This window comes from Schistosoma haematobium, chromosome 3, assembly GCF_000699445.3.
Source record: "Schistosoma haematobium chromosome 3, whole genome shotgun sequence".
Taxonomy (NCBI): Eukaryota; Metazoa; Platyhelminthes; class Trematoda; order Strigeidida; family Schistosomatidae; genus Schistosoma; species Schistosoma haematobium.
In genome coordinates, this window is record NC_067198.1 from 1,989,861 (window position 1) to 2,011,704 (window position 21,844).

Below are 21,844 nucleotides of genomic sequence, written 5' to 3' on the forward strand. Positions count from 1 at the left end.
ACTATTCATCAGAGCGCAACCATCATCATAGGGAATCGAACTGAAGAGATTAGGTCTCAACATTAAATGTTTAACCTCTAATCCATTAAACTAAGATCCAACGATGTTTTAATGTCTAACTGTTTATGGTATCAAGTAATATATAAAAGTCACTAAGAAAAAATTCATAAATTTTTGAATAAAGAATTACCTGAATAAAATAAACTTTATGTCAGTAACATCCTGATCAGGATGACTAAGATTATAAACGATTGACTTAATGAAATATTCAGTTCTTCCAGGTTTTCCATGATGATCTAGATTCAATTGACTCATGATGTCATCTATTGAAATTACTATAATATCCGCAAAAAATTCCTTCTGATATCAATCAACGTATGCTCAATAATGACTGGTTTCAAGAGGTATTTCCTGGAGTTCTAGTGAGAAACAGTGACCAATGGAGTTCAACTGGGTCTGTTGTGAGATAATAATTCACTGAAAGCAATGGTAGATGGTGTCGCTTAATTTCGTAAATTAGTTGAAGTTAGACATTAACACCGTTGGATTCCATCAATTTCAGTGGTTTAGAGGTTAAGCGTTGGCACGCGAGACCGATAGATCGTAAGTTGGAATCTCACTCAGGGGAATCTCAGATGCGCAACTCTGAGAAATCAAGTTTTTGCAGGTTTTCCATGATGATCTAGCTTCAATTGACCCATGATACCAACTATTGAAATTACTACAATATCCACAAAATATCCCTTCAAATATTCAATAATCAATACCTAATGACATATGCTATTTGGTCCACAAGAGTGCTTGGTACCTGTGTGGATGCGCCACAGGATTGAGCAGTACTATTCAGATTGTAGTGTTAAAGCCTATACGGTGTCTGGTTCTCCTGCTAAATGGGGTTGAGCTGTACTGTCTGGGTTGTCACATGAAAGTCCGGATGGTGTCTGGTTCTCCTGAAAACCAATGTAAAATTACCCTGGCCCACAAGGGTATATTATATATTATAGTGTGAATGAGGAGAATTTATGAAGATTATATTATTAATCTAGAGGTTAAGAATTTGGACACAAGACTGAAGGTCCTAGGTTCAGACCCCTATAGTGCACTTTGCTGAGAAGTCCCATACTAAGACGAAACAGCTGTCCAATGTTTCCAAGTTTTCAATGTTGGTCTTACTTAGATCGACTCATGAATTGAACTTTGGTAATCATCCCCCCTTTTTCTTTTCTTTCCTCATAGAAACTTTCAAGAACGTGCTGAAGGTGTCTTGAATGAATGTTATCGTGAAGATGAACATAGAACACAATTAATTATTAATCATGAATTAATTTATTATGGTCGTAGTTCAGTAATTAAATTAGCTGCTGAAGGTCAAAGTATAAAATTTATGGCACATCCATGTTGTCAAGATTTTCTTACAAATACATGGAGTGGTAATTTATCAACTAAGAATAGTGTATTTAGGGTAATTATAGATTTTGTAATATAAAATCAATATTATTGATTAAGATTTATAGTTATCAACTTATAGTTCGTCAAGATTGAGATTGATAGTATTCCACTTCTACTTTGAAGTTTGTGCTGATGATATTGTTCAGAAGAACAATGAAAGCATCATTATCAAACTATTTAGCTCAATCAGTGAAACGCTATGAAAACTACCGATCTGAGCTGTAGATCTTCAACATTTGAGAAGTTGAGGAGTCTTACAATGGGACGAAACAGCCATCTAATACTTCCATGTTTTCCATAGTGATCTACCTTCAATTGACTCATGATCTCAACTATTAAATTTGAAAAGTGATTTGGCCAAAAGAGTTTTCTTTTCAAGAATACTATAACAGTTTATGAAAATCAAGTGGTAAAGCCAATGGAAGGATGATAACTTGAATGTGCCATTTTTTGCATACAGAGTTTGTGTTGGGAACGTTAGATCCCCAGAACTCACTTGGACAAGGACCTCACTTTATAATTTTATTTAGAAAATTTGGATTTCTTTGTTTTCGCGCCAAAGGCGCTTTTGTCACCTTCATGTCGTATTTCCCACTGGGAAATATCTTAAATGCTACTGGTCCGTCGCGTCTTTTAGTATGCTATTTGGTAACTCTCTCCAAGGACGGTTTTTTACTGTATATATACGTTTTGAATTGTGTTTGTTGTTATAGCTCGTTTCTGGTTGATTTGCAGAACATACTTCCCCATTCCAAGCTTGGACTTCTCCCTCTAGTTAGCGGGGCTGGGACGCATCAATAGCTAGCTTACTGGTCTTTGGTCACCGAATCTTGTTTCTCGTTCGCAGATTAAGTGAACTCGTGATAGCTTCAACCCTAGCAGTTTGAAAAGATAGTTTGTTATTGCCTTTAAAGCGTATAAATTATAAATTTTTGTTCCTAACAAATCAAATCATTTGACTGTGTAGATAATTTTAAAAGATTTGTCAGATGAGGCCGTGTAATCAGAGTTCACAAAACGTTCTAACATTGAACATTTATCCTTCGAAATCTACTCATGATAATGTTCGAAGATCTTTACAGAGTTCTCACCTTTTTCAGTCTGTGTAACCTGCATCACAAGAGTAAGTGGACATAATGATGAGGACCAATGAGTGGGTTGGTACTACACACATTCACGAACGACACGGTGACTGGAAACGACGATGAGAGGCTTTTGATCGTAAAAAGCCTTTCTTAAGGAATTCGTTAGATCACTCTCGAAATTCCTCCAGAAGTATCTCACTTGAGCTGAATATTCACAAAGAAAGTTTTCATATGAAACGTGTGAAGTCTTGTAGATTGTGATTCAGGTCTAATGTCTCACTCAGTGAGCCTAGTATAATAGCCAATTTTTGGGATTATCATTCGGAGGTCAAATAGTTCATTGTCTGTTGTGTCTTCGAAGTACATTCACCTAAACGTTGACGATAAAGGTTTAATTGAGTTTATCTTTCCTTCGGTTCCTTTTGAATATACTCTTTCAAAACTGAACGTTCATAAGGAGAGTTTTCTTGGTTGTTGTGGTTTTCATGTTGATGTTTTGGGCTTCTGGATCCTAAGGGAACAAATGACTTATGAAGTAATTGTTGGTAACCGGATACCATGGGACTACATTTTTTGTATATGTTCCTTCAGTTATCCTTCACTTGCTTCATGATTCTTTCAATTCTGTTGTTATTACAATTACATTCTGTTTTCTTTCCTGTTCTTTTCAATTCAAACGATTCACTCTTCTGCTGACGGGCATTCCATATCCGATTAATGCTAGTTGCTACTTATAACGGTCAACATAAGTAGTATATACTAAAATAAGAGTGTTTGTTACTGTTAGCGTTATTGTCTTCCTAAAACATTAGTACTTTGATGAAATCACATTGTTGTTAAACTTCAACCTAATTATTATGAATTTATTTTTTTTGTTGAAAAACAGGTATGTTACTAATTACGATAATCAGTAGTTTCATTTACATTAATTGAGTTAGCTTCTTTTTATTTGTTTTTCTTAATATTCAGTATATTATGGGGGTTGTCTGTGGATTGACATTACCATTTTTAATACCAAAAGTTATATTATCCAAGCCTAAAGCAATTCCAACTACAGAAGGAGAAGTAAGATATGTCTTTTCTATCTTTTAACTTATAGAATGTTTATGTTTAATTGTAAAAGTATTGTACGAATGTCTAATTTGAACGAAAAGTCAGCTATCAGTATAAGGTTGTGGAGATTGTTGAGTTTTAAGTGAGATCATAAACTGATCAATGTTAGACTACCATTTAAACCCTGAAAATACTGGGCTCAGTGGTCTAGAGGTTATGTGTTCGAGTGCGGGGCTGAAAGTCCTCGGTTCGAGTCTCACATAGGGTATCATGAATTTGCACTTCTAAAGAGTTTTATAACAGGACGAAAAGGCTATCCAGTGCTTCCAGGTTTTTAATAATGGCCTAGCTTAGATCGATTCGTGAATTCAACTAAGAAATTACTACATTCTGTACAAATCCTCCTACAGATAATGAATAGTTAATCAATGACGTTGATGCTACTATCAAATATTTAAAAGTAGTTCCGATCATAGAATACTATATTTACGCATTGTTGTGACTTCATGTCCGGCTTTTTATCATGTGATTTATTCACCAATCAAAATATGACTTATACAATCTTAGCACGGTGCCAAACCAAGGATGTTCGACCGGTATGAGCAGCCTAGCGTCATTATTGGTCCTATGTCCGCCTAGCCCGTCCACTTGAGTCCAGAACACCGATACCAGCTTCCACTATGCGAATTATATATTTCAAACATAATAGTTTATATATCAAACAAACAGACCATCGTTGAAAATCTGGAAGCTATGGATGGCTATTTGGTCCTCTTGAGGGATTCCTTAGCAGTGCATATCCGCGTATCAATTCAGCCACTAGAAATGGGTTTTCTCAGTTTCCCAATTATTATTACTAGTGTAGTGAACGAGAACACAGGGGGGGGGCAAACAAATGCATTTAACCACAAAATTACAGAATCTCTTAGTAAATTCTGAGAACTATACAGAAAATTATCTCAGACTTGATTGTTCCTCCCTTTTCATATCAATCATTATCTGTTCTCGTTCTTTTTTCTTTGATCTTCTCAACATTCTACCTGCAGACATTTCGCTTTCAATTGATGATACATACTACTTATATATGTTGACATCAGTAGCAAACACCATCGTAATAAGTGTTCACAACTGGACAATAGGAATCTGTTAAAAAATATTTATCGCTTTAGGTGTTGAAATTGACATTATATCTCTAGTTAATTTCTTTTTTATTTTGTTCCCATGAGACTTATTCATGTGTATACAATATATGACAGTATTTCTGTTTATTTGGATAATGTTAGGAATCAAGTCCTACTTCGGAACAACAAGGATCTACACAAAATAATCATACATTAAAATATGTTTTAACTGCAGAAGATGCTGGTAAAAAAGGGTAAGTCTTTTGTTTATTTGACTTTTAACTCACTTATGCCTAATCTAAGCATACTGAGTAACTGACATAGGATTTTGAGGTATGATATTATAGTTTAGGTAGTGTACAATCATAATCGTCTTGAAGTGGATGGTTGTCAATCTGATATTAATTATCAGTATAGGGTTGTGTAAATTGTTGATTTATAATTGAGATCATTAACCAATCAGTGTTACCCACTATTAAGAACTCGAAAGCGCTGGATGACCATTTTGTCTCATTATGGGACTTCTCAGAAGTACGCATCTACGACCCCGCACCGAAAGGAATCCAACCGAAGACCTTCATTCTCGTGCACGAATGTTTCACTTCTAGACCAATGAGCAGGTCAATGTCCAACGATGTTAATGTCTTACTCCAATGAATCCACGATATTGGACGACCATCTTCCATTGTCTTCGGTGTGTAAATACCTCACACCAGACACGGCTGAACTCCATTGATCATTATATCATTTTTTCTTCTTTACACTACACTAAATCGACTCTTTTAAAGTAAAAATCCTGATTTTATTATATTTCAGTGTTCGGAAAACATTACAAGCTAGAACTTTGGAATATATTTCACAAATTCGTGACTTTTATATGGCACCAGTTGTTCGTTTTGTGTATAATACTGTAAGTTAACAACTTTCTTTGTTTTCGGTAATACTCATACTATAAATTATAATTCTCATTCCTCACACTAGTTTATAACCTTCATTTAGTCTTAGTTACTAGGTGGACACTCTCAAGGTCACTTATACAGTCACTATCAGAGAAGTCCTACTCATTTCATTCTCGCGGCAGGGGTGTTGTTTACGAAATTGAGAAGACGAAAAACGAATGTCCAGCGCTTTATTCAGGTTTGTGGACATGGTGAGTTTACCTAGGGGAGTTGGAAAACCCTGATGCCAAACCGATAGTGGATGTGGGCTCCAGGATTCTAAGGGACCAGATGAATTATGAACCAATTGTTTATCACCCGCTACCATAGAACTGCATTTCCTAACGTTGCTCCACTGCTTTGTGGATCAGACCTTCAGATAAGATAGATAGGCAGATATGAATTTAACCATGGGATGTAAAACGATATCTGAAATATTCTTTCATAATGTACATCATGGACTGGTTTGATTGAAGACCACAAAGTACTGAACATCTATCTATCCATGACAATGATTGAATACATAACCCTCAGATATGATAACAACCACTTGACAATTAGCCGTCTGAACTAGGATACATTGGATTATATTTCACTTATCTTATCTTTCAATCCCTTTGATGAATCATCACCTCATATCTGACTTTAGTTATACCCTACTGGTTATGAATTCTTACTTAAATTCTAGGAATACCCTTTTAAAATTAACTCAATCTGCCTATTCATCATAGTTTTATTACATAGATGATCATTTTAACATTGATAATCACTAAAGAATATACGGCGAGACCCTAACTACTTATGGACAACCTTTGAACGAATCTTAAGCGATCATGAGAAATATTAGCCAATCAGCAAACAGTCAATATAGAGTAAAAATATATTATACAAAACCAAAGAAATAAAGTGGATACACTTCTTAGACGTGGTTCAAAAACTTTTCAAAGTTAGAAAGAGGTTCAGAGGTATTAAAATCATAATGAATACAGTAGAGGAAATCAACCATATGGCTACAGAATAGTCGGCTTCTGGAGCCATCATAAAGTCTCAAATACTCTTTCAGCATTGACCATATAGCTTCATTATTGTTTGTGTGCACTCCGGTTGTCGGGTTCACAAAATACCACTTGTGGATAACGACACGATGCACATAACCAAGCCAATGTATGAGTCTGTACGCTCTCCAATCATCCGTATATATTGTAGTACGTGGCTGCAGCCAGTGTTACTGGTGCTTTTATTATCCAGTTCGCAATATTTGTCATAATTTGCCTTAGTTAGGAATTATATATGGGGTTCTCATCACGAACTGACATCAGCTATAATGCCAGAAATTTATTTAGCCAAATGAATGAAAGGCTTTCGCGTTAAAATCCGAGATCTATCATCTTATACCTGATTGATTCGTCCACAAATTATAGTCTCGCCATTTTATTTGTTATAGCCGCTCAATTATCACGTTTTGTACAAAATTCTCTGTGAACCGATCGTACGTTAGCATTAAGCACTGAAATTGGCGCCGTAACCTTGAAATACTTCAAACCCCTCTGATTGGCTCATTCATAAATTAGAGTCTCTCCTTTTTTTCTTTTCTTTTTTCTTTTTTCTTTATAGATTTCATACATCACATTTCTCATCTTATTCAGTTATTTATTATTAGTTGATTTTCGAATCAATATCACAGTTGTTGAATATGTTGTTATTGCTTGGGTAATTACATTATTTATAGAAGAAATTAAACAGGTAATCAAATGTATTACATTTCCTTTTAAATTGATGAGTTGATCTAAGTTAGACAAAGAAGTATTGGATAGGATATTTTGTCCTCGTATTGTAGAACTTCTTCACAGTACGATTCCATCATCATACATGCGGGACTCGAGTCGTGAATGTGATTGTGGAAATACTACTACTAATGATGTAGATGGATTTAAGAGACTATATAAAACTATTGCATGTATATATATATATATTAGAAGGGGTTTTGTGGAGATTTTAGGAGTTTCACTGATTGAAATCATGAATCAATTGAAGCTAGACCACCATGGAAAACCTAGAAGCACTGGATGGCCATTTCGTCCTAGTATGGGACTCTCCTGGCGCAAGACTGATAGGTCCTAGGTTTCGAATCTCTCGGGGTGCGGGATCGTGGGTGTTCACTGTTGAGAAGTCTCACAATAGAATGAAATGGTCATCAAGTGTTTCTAGGTTTTCTATGATGATCTAGATTCAATTGATTCATGATTTCAACTACTGAAGTGACTATATTATCCTCAAAACCTCTTCTGATATTAATCAACATATGCTCACTAGTAACTGGCTTCAAGAAGTATATCCTGGAGTTCTAGTAAGAAACCGTGACCAGTGGAGTTCAAATAGGATATTATGAATATTTATACTACCAAAACAGAGAATGATCAATAACTATTACCTTTAGAACATCTAAATCAGATAGTTGATCAAACTAGGTTCATTACAAGTTATATTAAATATAAATGATGAAATTAAGAAACACTTATCACAATACGTATGTACACTTATATATTGATTTATTTGAGTTTATTTTTAGCATTAGATTGTAGAAATCGTCGACTTTGATCGAAATTATGAGTCGATATCAATATGAGATCATCATTGAAAAACCTGAAAACATTTGATAACTGTTTTATCGTTATATATAAGACTGCATAGCAGTGCACATCTATGATTTCATAAGCGAGACTTTGAACTCTAGACCCTTTGATCTCGCATGTGAATGACTCACCTTCAAACTTAATGAATCGGAATCCAACTATGTTCATGTCTAACGTTAACAAATCTACGATATTGTGCAATCATCTTTTTCTTTAAATAGTTGAATTCAAGGGTTAATTGAGGCTAGATCATCATGGAAAACCTGGAAACACTATACTTCTAAACAGTGCTCATCCAAGATTCCGCCACTCAGAATCTATCGGTCTTGTGCATCAACGCATAATCTCTAAACCACTGAAACTGACGGCATCCAACGATGTTAATGTTTAACTTCAACTAATCCACCAAATTGAATAACACCATCCACCATTGTTTTCAATGAGTTATTATCTCACAACAGATCCAGTTGAACTCCACTGGTCACTGCTTCTCATTAGAACTCCAGAAAATACAACTTGGAGATCGTCACTAGTGATCATATATTGACTAATATCATAAATGGTTTTTGTGGATATTATAGTCATTTCAATAGTTGAGATCATAGGTCAATTGTAGTTAGACCACTATTGAAGACCTGGTAGCACTAGACAATAGTTTCGTCTTAGTATAAAACTCTTCAGCTTAATTCATTTATTAAAAGTTTCATATATATTTTCTTAAGCATTCATTTTCATTGTATATTCTTTTTCTTTACTTTGCCCCCCCTACCGTCCATTTACTTCATTACCCTATATGGTTACCATCAATAAAACATTGGTGATTATCTTCACTCAATATCGAAACAATCAAGATTGCATGGGTAAGTTATGTTATGGTTCATTTACATTTTTATTAAATTTGTTATCATCGTCTTTTTTCCTCTTCCCCCCTTTTTTTTCTTTTCTTTTCTGTATTACTGCGATAAACATAGTTCCTTTTCTCTCTTTTTTTTGGGGGGGGGGAATGTTCAAAGAAAGCATGTTGCGTAATCATATATTACATTTGTATAAGAAATAGTAAAGAAAAAAAAGAAGAATTTATGATTCGTAAATCGACGGGGGGAGGGGTTATAATAATCATAACCTTTTTTTCTGTTTTTGATAGGGTTTAAATAAATCACAATTTTTCGTCATGATAAGCTCGGGAAGATTGTTGGGTTTGTAATTGAGATCATGAAGTAGATCAATGTTGGATCATCAGTGAAAATGGAAAGATACTGGATAGCCATTTCATTGTAATTTGGAACTCCTCAGCATTGGGCATCAACGATCACACATATAGGACTCAAACTCAGGACCTTTAGTCTTTAATGAGAAAGCTTAACTTCTGAACCAATAAGCCCAGTATCCATTAATGGCTTTACATTGAACGGTTCATGATCTTAATTTAAATTCAACAATGTTTATAACTCTATACTGATAATTATTATGTGCTCGTTAATGACTACATTTGAAAGGGAGTTTTCGGAGTCCTCTTAAGAAGCCATGAATAGAAGAGTTCAACAATGTCAGCTGTGAGATAGTTACCCACCAAAGACAGTTGAAGATAGTCGTTCAATAAGGTGGATTGGTTGAATTTTGACAAATATATTCACTTATTAAATATCGATAAACTAATATTCTGAAGTATTTTGCATAGACAACGGTTAATAATCATTTGTATCTTCGGGATGATGGTTTTCGTAGTTCTCCACGTTTCTGCCCCATACAGTAGAACAGTCTTGATATTTGTGTTAAAAATTCTGACCTTGGTGTCGGTGACAATTGTGTTGAGTTCCAGATGTTCTTCAGCTGTAAATATGCTGCTCTTGCTTTGCCGATCCGCGTTTCCACATATGTATCAGATCCACCGTGTTCATCAATGTAAAGATTTTTACATCCTCTAAAGCTTCTCCGTCAGATGTAGCTTGATTGATCCTTGTTTTGTTGTATCTATGACTCTTGCTTTTCCCTTTATGTATGATGAAACCTACTGCTTCTGAGGCTGCTGCTACACTGGTCGTCTTATTCTGCATTTGTTGTTGCGTGTGCGATAGAAGAGCCAGATCATCTGCGAAGTACGGATCATCCAGCTGCATGCTAGCTGTCCAAACATTTAGATTACAGAATTTTAATTACATTCATAACTATTGCCTTTGATTACTCAAAGAAGCATCATATACATACCATTTTTATTTTCTAACCAAACATCTTTGCTTATAATGCATGTGATTGAAGGCAATATAAAGGCAATCCGTTCAAGATGCACATATGCCAACAAGATACTGATCATTTGTAGTCCTGAAGATCATTGGGAAGATTAAACAACCAATACAAAATGAATTTAAACTTCACCCTAATGCTAAAGCTAGTGGCTATCAGAACTCAGTAGCCAAGTGGATAACGAGATGGAGTTTGAAACAAACGGTACCGAGTTGGATTCCTGGAGTAAACATCAGCTCTAGTATGCAGGTCCATCTATCTGACGAATCCTGAATAGGACGAAGTAATGCTCATACTGAATTTCATTGCTCGCCATCATCAATCACCGTTTATAGTGCTTATGATACATACTACTTTATCTATCGACATCAGTGGCACACGTCACAATACAATCTTAGCACTGTGCCAAACCAATGATGTTCGACCAATATGAGCAGCCTATTGTCTTTATTGGTCCTTTTTCTTTCTAGCCCTAACAGTTGAATCCAGAACGTCAATAAAAGCTTCCAATATACAAATCATTGATTACAAATATACTTGATTTATATACCAACCAAACAGACCACAACACACCATAAAGTAGGGAATAACATTTGTACAAGATCGAGTCAAAGACTGGTTGTGATCACGGAAGACAGTACTCAATGAACTGAACATAACTCAAGAACAGTAAATCGTAGGTGGAAATGAAGCTTATAATAAGAGAAATATAGATATACACAATCTAACTACTGAATAGCTGTACAATGAGGATATATATATTGGGGCGGCCAGACCAAAACATGGCAAAAGTCCATGAAGTCACTGACAAGTGGACTGAGTCATGTTGGTAGGTGTAGACTGCCTGGTTGGGGACTGCGAGATGATAGCAACCGATAGCTAGAGACCCTGAATGACATGGCTCAAAATCGTTTGCAATGGCGCAGGTGCATACACTCTTTGTGTTCTCCCAAATTCTGATCTCCCGAATCCCCCTTGTCTCTTTTTTTTCTCTTTCCAAATTTATTTCACTTAATAATACTCTTTAAATAACATCTTGAAACCCTAATCTTTCTGATTACTGCTTATACTCTTACCGCCTCTACTACTACGGGATTTGAATCGACAACTGCATCTCTGTGCTAATGTAGTGTGGCAACTTGCACTGATGTACGTATATGCGAAGTTGTTACTGACTGACTGACTGACTGGCTGACTGGCTGACTGACTGACAACAGTCCATAAATAGTTCTCAGAAGTTACCCGTAACTTAACCTTCATAAACATTTCGGTAATGCAATAAGAGAAGATGAAATTTATCAAAATTATGTAATATATTACGTAATACAATTCGAACAGTTTGATCACACATCTATACTTGTTAAGACATTTTTATATGAAAACTAATAGGTCAACTAAAGGTAAGCCATAACAATGACAAATAAGGTACACGAGAACAATGTGATCACCACTCTGTATAATAAATCAGTATTACCAGAGTAGGTTAAGGGTAAGAACAAATTGGGTTTTTTTTGGAACACATAAAGGAGGTTTCAGTTTCTGTATAGCCAAGCATTCAATAAACCTTAGTATATACATCCTTGAAGAATTTTGTACAAAACTACAAATGCTGACTTGATGTTAACGTTATGATCAGTCTCAATCAAATGTTTCACAATGGAGGAAGATTACTGTGTATCATGTGATCTTAATTGATCATTGGAATTCATTTGTTTCTGCAGCCATTTTGGTATGCATTCACCCATCCATAATTGCAAATCACGATTGCTCCTCCCTATGTACGTGTTTCCACACATACATGTAAATTGATAGACACAATCGCTTATGTGCTGTTTGGATTTTTGGTGAAACACAGACCTTGTCTTTTCATTGATGACAAGTTAGGTTGCATAAAATGTCCAGTTGATAGCTAATTTAATTCTCCATTTCAACATGAAACTATTTGAGTCACCTCTAAATGGTAACATTATATAAACTCACTTTTTGGATGCTAGGAGTGTCATAGGTCAGTAGTGCGCATCCACGACACCGCCTCACGGGATTCGAGCCCAGGACCTATCAGTCTCGCGCCATGCACTTAACCAACTAGACCACTGAGCCGGCATCTAACAGTGTTAATGTCTAACTTATTCAATAACGTTTCAGTCAAGAGCTTCATTTCTATTTCAATAGTATCACTAGTACAAATATGATTGAGTCTAATTGAATAAGCCTTTTATTGGTCAGTAACTATGGAAATTAAGATATTGTCCCATCCATATTGGCTTACTCTAGAAGCATCATATATATATATATATTAGTTCGAGAACATCATTGTTTAGTGTATAATGTCCCAAAGTGAACATCAACTCTAAGATGTAGATACATCCAGTTGATGAGTCGCCAGGAGGACGAAACGTGCATCCTAGATACTATTATTATTATTATTATTATTGTAATGTATATGAAAATCAACAAGATGATTTGATACTATTGTCTCCTCTTTGTTTTCTTTTTCTTTCTCCAAATTTTTTTCTTTTAGGCTGTATTATCTGGGATCAGTTTTAGAACTTATATATCTGATGGATGGAATAAATTAGATTGTGCTGGTTTAGCATTATATATTGTTGGTTTTATATTAAGATTAATTGTATTATTACGATTACGTAGTCATGAAGGAGAGAATTTTAATATACAATATGAACGTTATTATATTGTGACAGATCCAATATTAGATCCATCACGTATATGTCTTGCAATTAGTTTATTCACATTCTATATACGTTTAATGTATACATTTAGTTTTCATATTGCATTAGGACCAAAATTAATTATGATTGGTAAAATGGTAAGTTTTGATATTTGTGTTTTTTTTCTTTCTTTTCTTTTTTCTCTCTTTTTTTTACATTCATCTAATGGGTAAAGACAATGGTGTAAGGTGGCGCAACTTCGTGGATTGGTTGAAGTTAGACATTAACACCGTTGGGTCCCGGCTAAGCGGTCTAGTTGGTTAAGCGCCTGGCGAGAGACTGAGAGGTCCTGGGTCCGAGTCTCGCCGGGGGGCGGGATCGTGTATGCGTAATGGTAGATTATTTAAATCTTAATATGTGTATAATGATGGTGTAATAAAGGCTTTTTCAATAGTTAAGATCATGAGTCAATTGAAGCTAGATCATGATGAAAAACTTGGAAACACTGGACGATCGTTTCGCCCTACTGTGGGACTCCTCAGCAGTGCGTATCTCGCGTGAACGCTTGATCTCTAGGCCATTGAGACTGTGTCCAACAGTGTTAATGTGTGAAATTGAGCGCCACCATCCACCATTGTCTTCAGTGAGTTATTATCTCACAACAGACCAAGCTGAACACCACTGGTTACTGTTCCTTACTAGAACTCCAGGATATATTTCTTGAAGCCAGTTACTAGTGAGCATATGTTGATTAATATCAGAAGGGATTTTGTGGATAACACAGTCATTTCAATAGTTGAGATCATGAGTCAATTGAATTTAGATCATCATGGAAAACCTAGAAGCACTTGATGACCATTTCATTCTATTGTGAGACTTCTCAACAGTGCACATCCACGATCCCGCACCCCGAGAGATTCGAACCCAGGATCTATCGGTCTGGCGTGCCAGCGCTTAAACTCTAGACCATTGAGACTGTATCCAACGGTGTTGATGTGTGACTTCAACTAATCCACGAAATTGAGCGCCACTATCTACTATTGTCTTCAGTGAATTACTATCTGGTCACTGCTTCTCACTAGAACTCCAGGAAATATATCTTCCAGCTTTTCCATGATGATCTAGCTTTAACTGACTCATGATCTCAACTATTGTAGTTACTATAATATCCACAAAATCCCTTCCTTAAACTTACATAGTGATCCATTTACTTAGTATTATTTGCTTGTATCTTCCCCTTGTTGTTAAGGACTTCAATTAATCAGTCTTTTATTGATATATGTGTATCCTGTATGGATTACCTTAGTGTTGCCTTAAATCACAAGTATTCTAAGCAAAGATGGATGATGAATATCAGTGAAATCCACGATGAGCGACACATCATCCTATTTATGACTTGTCACTTGAATGTACCTGTATCTCAGAGTTGATGTTCACTCCGAGACTCGAACTCAGTACCGTTCGCTTCAAATGTCATCGCGTCATCCACTTAGCTATTGAATTCTGTTAGTCACTTGCTTGTTCAATGGGGTGAAGTCTAAATAAACTTGGTATTGTTTGGCTTGTATCTTCCCATTGTTGTTAAGAACTACAATTGATCTTGTGCGGACTGCCTCAATATTGCTTTAAGTTGATGAAGATTTGTAGCTCAGGTGGATGATTTTTATGGATTGTTTGAAAGATACAACCATAACAAAGAAGTAAACAATGACAGGTTTAAGGTCAACAAGAACCAATCAATATCGAGATCTACACGATAAGCTATGAGCCATATGTAAAGAAATTCGAACATTTCACTTCCATCTGAAGTTTGTGCTGATGATGTAGTTCGGAAGAATGATGAAAGCTCCACGACCAAATAATCCAGCTCAAAGAACAAAACTCCACCAAAATTGTTTTATGTTACAAGGATTCTAAGCAAAAATGAATAGTGGCTAACAGTAGAATCCAAGATTCACTGTTCGTCCTACTTGAGATGAAAAGTTCCCACATAATAATAAACTTCATCTTAATACTCATCATCATTGAGCATCATTGATTTGAGAGGAAATTTCTTAGAAACCGTAAATGAAAAACCTTGTAATAGAATATTAATTTTTAATCAACGTACAGTCAATCATTTTAGCAAAAGAATAAGCTTATTATTATTACCAATCGATCAATGTACGGCAGCTACTGGAAATCTGTCAGTATTGAATGATCGTTTCATTCATGTATGGGAATCTTCATCAGACCACATCCACGATTTCTCATCATAGGGAATCGAAACGAAGACATGTAACCTCACCCACGAATGATTAACCTCTAGACCACTAAGTCAAGATCCAATGGTGTTGTAATGTTTAACTTCAACCAACCCACGATATTAGGTGACCATCTTCCATCGTAATAAGTCTGAATCTGTCAGTTTCAAGTTATTCTTGGGCAAGGTTATTCTATATGTCCTATCACTGTATTGATTTATGCGTAAGAGAGTAGGCTATGAAAAATCTATACATTTGTAGCATGAAGCCGTGAGGTGTGTGTATGTATATAGGTAGATTGTGTGCAAAATAAATCAGGTCGAATATGGTTGTTTAGAAAACAGTCCAGATTGTATGATAAGATCCCGTTCACTTCTACAAACAAATTTGTCTACAGATTAAGTTGTATTGATTGTGATGCATTCTACATTGGAGAGTCTTTCCGTGTGATCTCGACGAGTGCTAAGAGACATGTAAGTTACACACATATAATTCTGAATCCCTCGGCCTTCAATAGGAAAGGTGACCTGAATATTTATCTAATCTGAAATGTTTATCTAAACAACGATATTTGATCTCATTCATTTCTCACCTGACCTACTCACCAAATTTCGACCTGACGAATTCATATTCCAAACATATACATTGTTGATACTCACAGTCTGATGTTCAAATTGATTCATTGACAGGTCGGACAAATTCACCATGACTAAGAATAACTTGGCATTGACAGATTCAAACCCATTATAATTAAAGATGGTTGCACAATATCGTGAATTGTTTGAAGACAGACATTACAACACCGTTAGATCCCGGTTTAGTGGTCTAGAAACTAATCATTCGTGGGTGCGGCCGTATATCTTCGGTTCGATTCCCTATGATGTAAAATCGTGGTTGCGCTCTGGTGAGGATTCCCACACTAGAATGAAACGACCATTCAATGCTTACAGATTTCCAGTGGTTTTCCAACATTGATCGATTCGTTATATACATATATATGTACATGTATTGGATACTTTTAAGTTCGACCTTGTCATTGATACCTAAAAACAGTTTATTGTTTGTTTCTTTCATTGAATTTTATCCCATAAGGTGACCAATGATTTAATTCCATTTATGATTATTTTAACTGTGATTATGGTTGGTTATGCAGTGGCTGCACAATCAATCGCCTATCCAAATGGTTTATTTACCAAAGAGAATATGACATTAAGTAGGTTTTCTTTCTTTTTTTTTCTTCTTTCTTTAATCTGTCCACATTTTAAACTAATATGACTATAAGCAAAAATGAATAGTGACCAACAGTGGAATTTAGTATGACATGCGTCACTTCGTCCTCTTTGAAACTCTTCAGCTGAATGTATTTTTATCCCAGAGTTGAGTTTCACTCAAAGATGAATCAATTACAGTCCATGAAGGTTTAGACTTAAGTCAACTCAAAGGTGATTAGGTATATTTCCTTAGATGAATTAGTAACAGAAGGGGTTTTGAGGAGATTGTAGTAATTTCAATAGTTGAGATCATGAATCAATTGAAGTTAGAACACCATGGAAAACTTGAAAACACTGAACGGCCTTTTCATCCTATTGTGCGACTCCTCAGCAGTACGCATTCATGACTTTGCCTAGTGGGATTCGAACCCAGGACTTATCAGTCTCAGTTAAACATTAACACCGTTGGATGCCGGCTCAGTGGTCTAGTGGTTAAACGCTCGCACGTGAGACTATGAGACACTCAAATATGAATACTCAACAATTTCTCATCGTTTATTACTAATCATTCCATGTTGTTTTCATTATTTCAAGTTAAAGGTTAATTACAATTATCAAGAGTACACCCTATTCTAAATCAGTTTATTTATTATCCTAATTTATTCTCTTGTTAAGTTTGATATGTTCAGATTGACATTCTAATCCATTTATTACGTTTTTAAAAAGAGGTCATCGTATATTCAATTGGTAGGATTATTATAAGCCTGAATAGTTCACTTCTTCTTCATTGTTGTTGCCGTTCTTGTTGTTGTTGTTGTTCTTCTTCTCGTTCTTCTTCTTGTCGTTGTTTTTCTCAAAGATTACGATTACATTCATAAACAAAAAGATACGTCAAATTAAGGTCATTTCTTTACAAATATGACAATGATATAATGGATAATGTCAAATTTATATTAAACAGTTTCTTTTGTTCTTGTTGTTGTTGTTAGATATAAAGAGAAATTTGATGGATTCTTAATTATTCTTTACATTATTAATAAGTAAAGATAGATAATGACTAGCAATGGAATCTAGTTTGATGAACGTTTTTGTCTTATTTAGGATTTGTCATTTAGATGTACCTATATCCTAGAGTTTTATATTCACTCTGGTATGCGGTTGACGAGTACCAAATAGAACGAAACACATGTTAAACTAGATTCTATTGCTAGTCACTATCCATCTTTAGTTAGAATGCTTTTGAATTAAAGCAATATCGAGGAAATCCGTACAGGATGTACATAAACCAATAAGAGATAGATCAATCGCAACCGTAAACATCAATGGAAAGATTTAAGTAAACAATATCAAGTAGATTTAAACTTCAACTCATTTCACAAGCAAGTGGCTATCAAGACTCAGTAGTTAAGTAGATAACGTGATGGCATTTAAAGCAAATGGTATTGGGTTCGAGTTCCAGAGTAAACATCAGCTCTGAGATGCAGGTACATTCTGCTCATCAGTGAATATTTATTAGCAGAAATGTTCTTCAGAAAACTTACATTTCATTGAGTTCATGAGTCGATCTAAGTTTCATAATCAGTCAGTCAGTTGGTAACAACGTAGAACTTCGTATATACGTATATCAGTTCGAGTTGCTATACCACAATAACACAGAGATATAGTTGTCGATTCAAATACCCGTCAAGTTTCATAATGGATTTTCAGGAATCCTAGTAAGAAGTTGTGACTAATAGATTTCGATTTATATTGAGTGTGATACATTTATCCACTTCAGACAATAAACGAATATTTTCAAAAGATCATGAATTGATTGAAGTTAGACATTCACGGGCGAGAATAGGCAAAACAAGGGCCGCATTCCTACAATTGAAGAATAAAGGAAACTCAAAACCACTGTTTGTTAATCGATATCAAAACCAGGATCTTCAATACGAATATCACGACAGTTCTACTCTGCTCAGCTGAAACTTGGAAAACTACTACAACCATCGTCAAGAAGGTAAAAGTATTTTTAAATAGCTGTCTACACAAGATACTCATCATCCATTGGCCAGATACCATCAGCAACAGCCTACTGTGGGAGAGAACAAACCAGCTTCCATCTGAAGAGGAAATTAGGAAAAGACGATGGAAATGGATAAGACATACACTACGGAAATCACCAAACTGCATCACGAAGAAAACCCTAACTTGAAATCCTGAAGGGAAGCGGAAAAGAGAAATGCCAGAGAACGTATTACATCGTTGAATAGAAGCAGATATGAAAAGAGTGAATAACAACTGGAAAGAGCTGGAAAGGATCGCTCAAGACAGAGTTGGATGGAGAGTGCTGGTGAGTGGCCTATACTCCTCCACGAGGAGTAACAGGCGTAAGTAAGTAAGTAAGTAAGTAAACAAGCAGCATTTTCACACTGTTGAATGCCAGGAAGTTAAATGGCTTAGAGGTTAAGTATTCACATGTGGACCGAAGGTCCTGGCTTCAAGTCCCTTTGATGCGAACTGATGAATACACACTTTTGAAGACTTCTATCCTAGGACAAAACGATCGTCCAGTACTTTCAATCTTTAAATGATGGCTCATAAACTCAACTATTAAAATTCCTGCAATCTCCACAAATCTCCACTTTGATAGTAATGATAATGTTAGTTTAGTAAGTTAGTTACATCTCTTTATAGATTATACCTAATCTATTGTGTTGAATTATTCAAGAAAACTCACTTTATATTTACTTATCATGTCATTAGTTTTATATTAATTAATTATTCATTTTCATGTATGCCTAATCATCCAGCTTGATTGCAGTAATAATAGTATTGATAATAGTAATAGTAGTGGTAATAGTAATGGTAAGAGTAATGGTAGGAGTAATGGTCATGGTAATTGTCGTGGTAATAATAATAGTACTAATAATAGTAATAGTAGTAATGCTTATCTTCTCTAAATTCTCTTTTGTTATTGTTTTGTTCCCTATTCTAACCCTATCCGAATTCCCCGGTTCTATTTCCAAAAAACAAAACAAAACAAATAATCTAATTGGGATCTTCAATGAATTAAAGATTCTGAAATTAAGCATATGACATTTGCTGATATTATATTTTCAATGTATACAACTGCATATTTTCAAATGTTTGGTGATTTTAGTTTAGATGCATTACAAGGAGAAGGTAAGTTGAATTGTTTGATATCAAATCATACTATTATTAGTATGAATAATTGATTTGTTATTTATTGAATGGATGTAGTTCAACAAAAACAAACGAAATGTCATCTGTGTGAAGTTGTGAAGATTGTTATGGGTTTGATTGAGATCATGAATTGATGAATGTTAGATCGATAATGAAAACTTGGACGTACTGAACGAATGTTTCGTCCTAATATGAGAATCCTCATCATCCGTTTTACTAAAGTTGTGTACAATGGTTTAGTCTGATAGTTATTGAATAAATTTGTATTTCAATAAGAAGATTTTAGTTGAACGATCCTGTTATAACTTATAGCCTTTTGCCCTATTCGCATATGACGTACTGATACCGTCAATTAGAGAACAGTGATTTATTGATTGGACCAGTGACCCATAAAACCCATACGATCAATCTAGAGTCCTTATCCGTCTTTGAATGAAGTCAGACAACAATCAAAGCAAAATGTTGAAACTTATGTGACTAAGAAGATCAGCTATTAATCTAAACTTGTGGTTTAGTCAATTGAGCATCAGTATTAAATCATCATAACTTGAAACAATACTGACTAAAATTTAGTAGTTTAAATTGAGCTACTTGTAAGTTGTTAAAATTTTCGTACAAAATGTAATGACAAGAGAGATCCATAGTGTTGGTCTAAATATGGTGGGTTCGAGATAGGCAATGAAAATGTCAGCCAGAATTGTACTGACTGATGATCTCAAACAGAACAATATGTTGAGTCCGTTATTATCACACAAACTTAACTTTCCTTTCTATCTTTGGTAATCTGTCGTTTTTCATCCTATTATTGTTGGGGAGATTCAGAAAAATTTCTCGAAAAAAGGCCAAAAATAGGCTCTCAAAACTCTGGGAAACCTCTTATCTAATCAGCATTCAATAGACATTTTATCAGAAACATCTAGAAGGTGGAAAGCCACATGTTCCGTTTCTGATTGGATGATTGTCTATATTGATACTATGTTTAGTAACGTTCCAGAATCTTTCGGAAGCCCAAGGCCATTTAAGATACTATAAATACCCTAGATTTTTTGTACATAAACAAACTTTTGGAGTAAAACGGTTCTTCCATATTTCACTTTTTCTCTCCCGTGTTCAGATTGTAGTTTAGATTTAGGCTGAAGGTTATTAGAAGAGCTTAGGAAACCGAATCTAGCATTCAGTTAGAAGATTTATCAGTTACTTCTACTTCTTTTCAATCGTTTTAACATCTATTAACTAGCCAGTATTACAAGTTGTCACCATTCTATTCTTAACAGTTGTAAACTGAACACTTTTCTTCACCCTACTATTATTCACCAATCGAATATCTGGTTTCTACAAACAACTTACTATACAATCCCAATTCACGTTGTTTTAATCACTCATTATCATTCTACTTTACTGCTGACTACTACCTGTAATGAATAAGTTAACTATAAATACGATTGTACAGCTTACGTAGACGAAATCCTCTAACAGAAAGTTTTATTCGTTGGATTGCCTTCGTTATTTTATTTTTTATAAAAAGTTTAACTACTTACAAGTAGTTCAACTCAAACTACCAAATTTCAACAACCATTGTTTCAAGTTATGATGATTTAATACTGATGCTCAATAGACTAAACCACAAGTTCAGATTAATAGCTGATCTTGTTAGTCACTTAAGTTTCAACGTTTTGCTCTGACTGCTGCCTGGAATTACTTTGAACTACGATTGTACAGCTTACATAAATGAAGTCGTCTAATAGAAAATTCTATTCATTGAATTGCTTATTACTTAAATTATTCACTTTACATCTAACCTTCTTAATGGTGAATCAGATAGACTCCTACCTGAAGTTAGTTCTGATGGTGTCGTTCAGAAGAACGATGAAAGCTTCACAACCAAACCATCCAGCTCAGAGAATAAAACCCCATTAAAATCACCCACCTGAGCTACAAATCTTCGCCACTATATTGGCTACTACTCCAAATACAGGTTAGTATATTCATATTGGAAAACTGATAGATAAGTC

General features: G+C 35.0%; 1 protein-coding gene across 1 annotated transcript in view; it reads left to right on the plus strand.

Moving 5' to 3' along the window:
• TRPM2_3 (Transient receptor putative cation channel sub M member 2) overlaps positions 1–21,844 on the plus strand; it is a gene marked incomplete at both ends in the record, with an annotated part of 120,225 nt that overhangs the window by 78,443 nt on the left and 19,938 nt on the right. Inside the window, 9 exons of the mRNA XM_051218923.1 lie at positions 1,237–1,462; positions 3,504–3,599; positions 4,871–4,962; positions 5,525–5,618; positions 7,261–7,389; positions 9,131–9,139; positions 13,042–13,347; positions 16,525–16,645; positions 19,704–19,811. Of these exons, the coding sequence (XP_051068658.1) occupies positions 1,237–1,462; positions 3,504–3,599; positions 4,871–4,962; positions 5,525–5,618; positions 7,261–7,389; positions 9,131–9,139; positions 13,042–13,347; positions 16,525–16,645; positions 19,704–19,811 (1,181 nt within the window). The remainder of the gene's footprint in view (positions 1–1,236; positions 1,463–3,503; positions 3,600–4,870; positions 4,963–5,524; positions 5,619–7,260; positions 7,390–9,130; positions 9,140–13,041; positions 13,348–16,524; positions 16,646–19,703; positions 19,812–21,844) is intronic.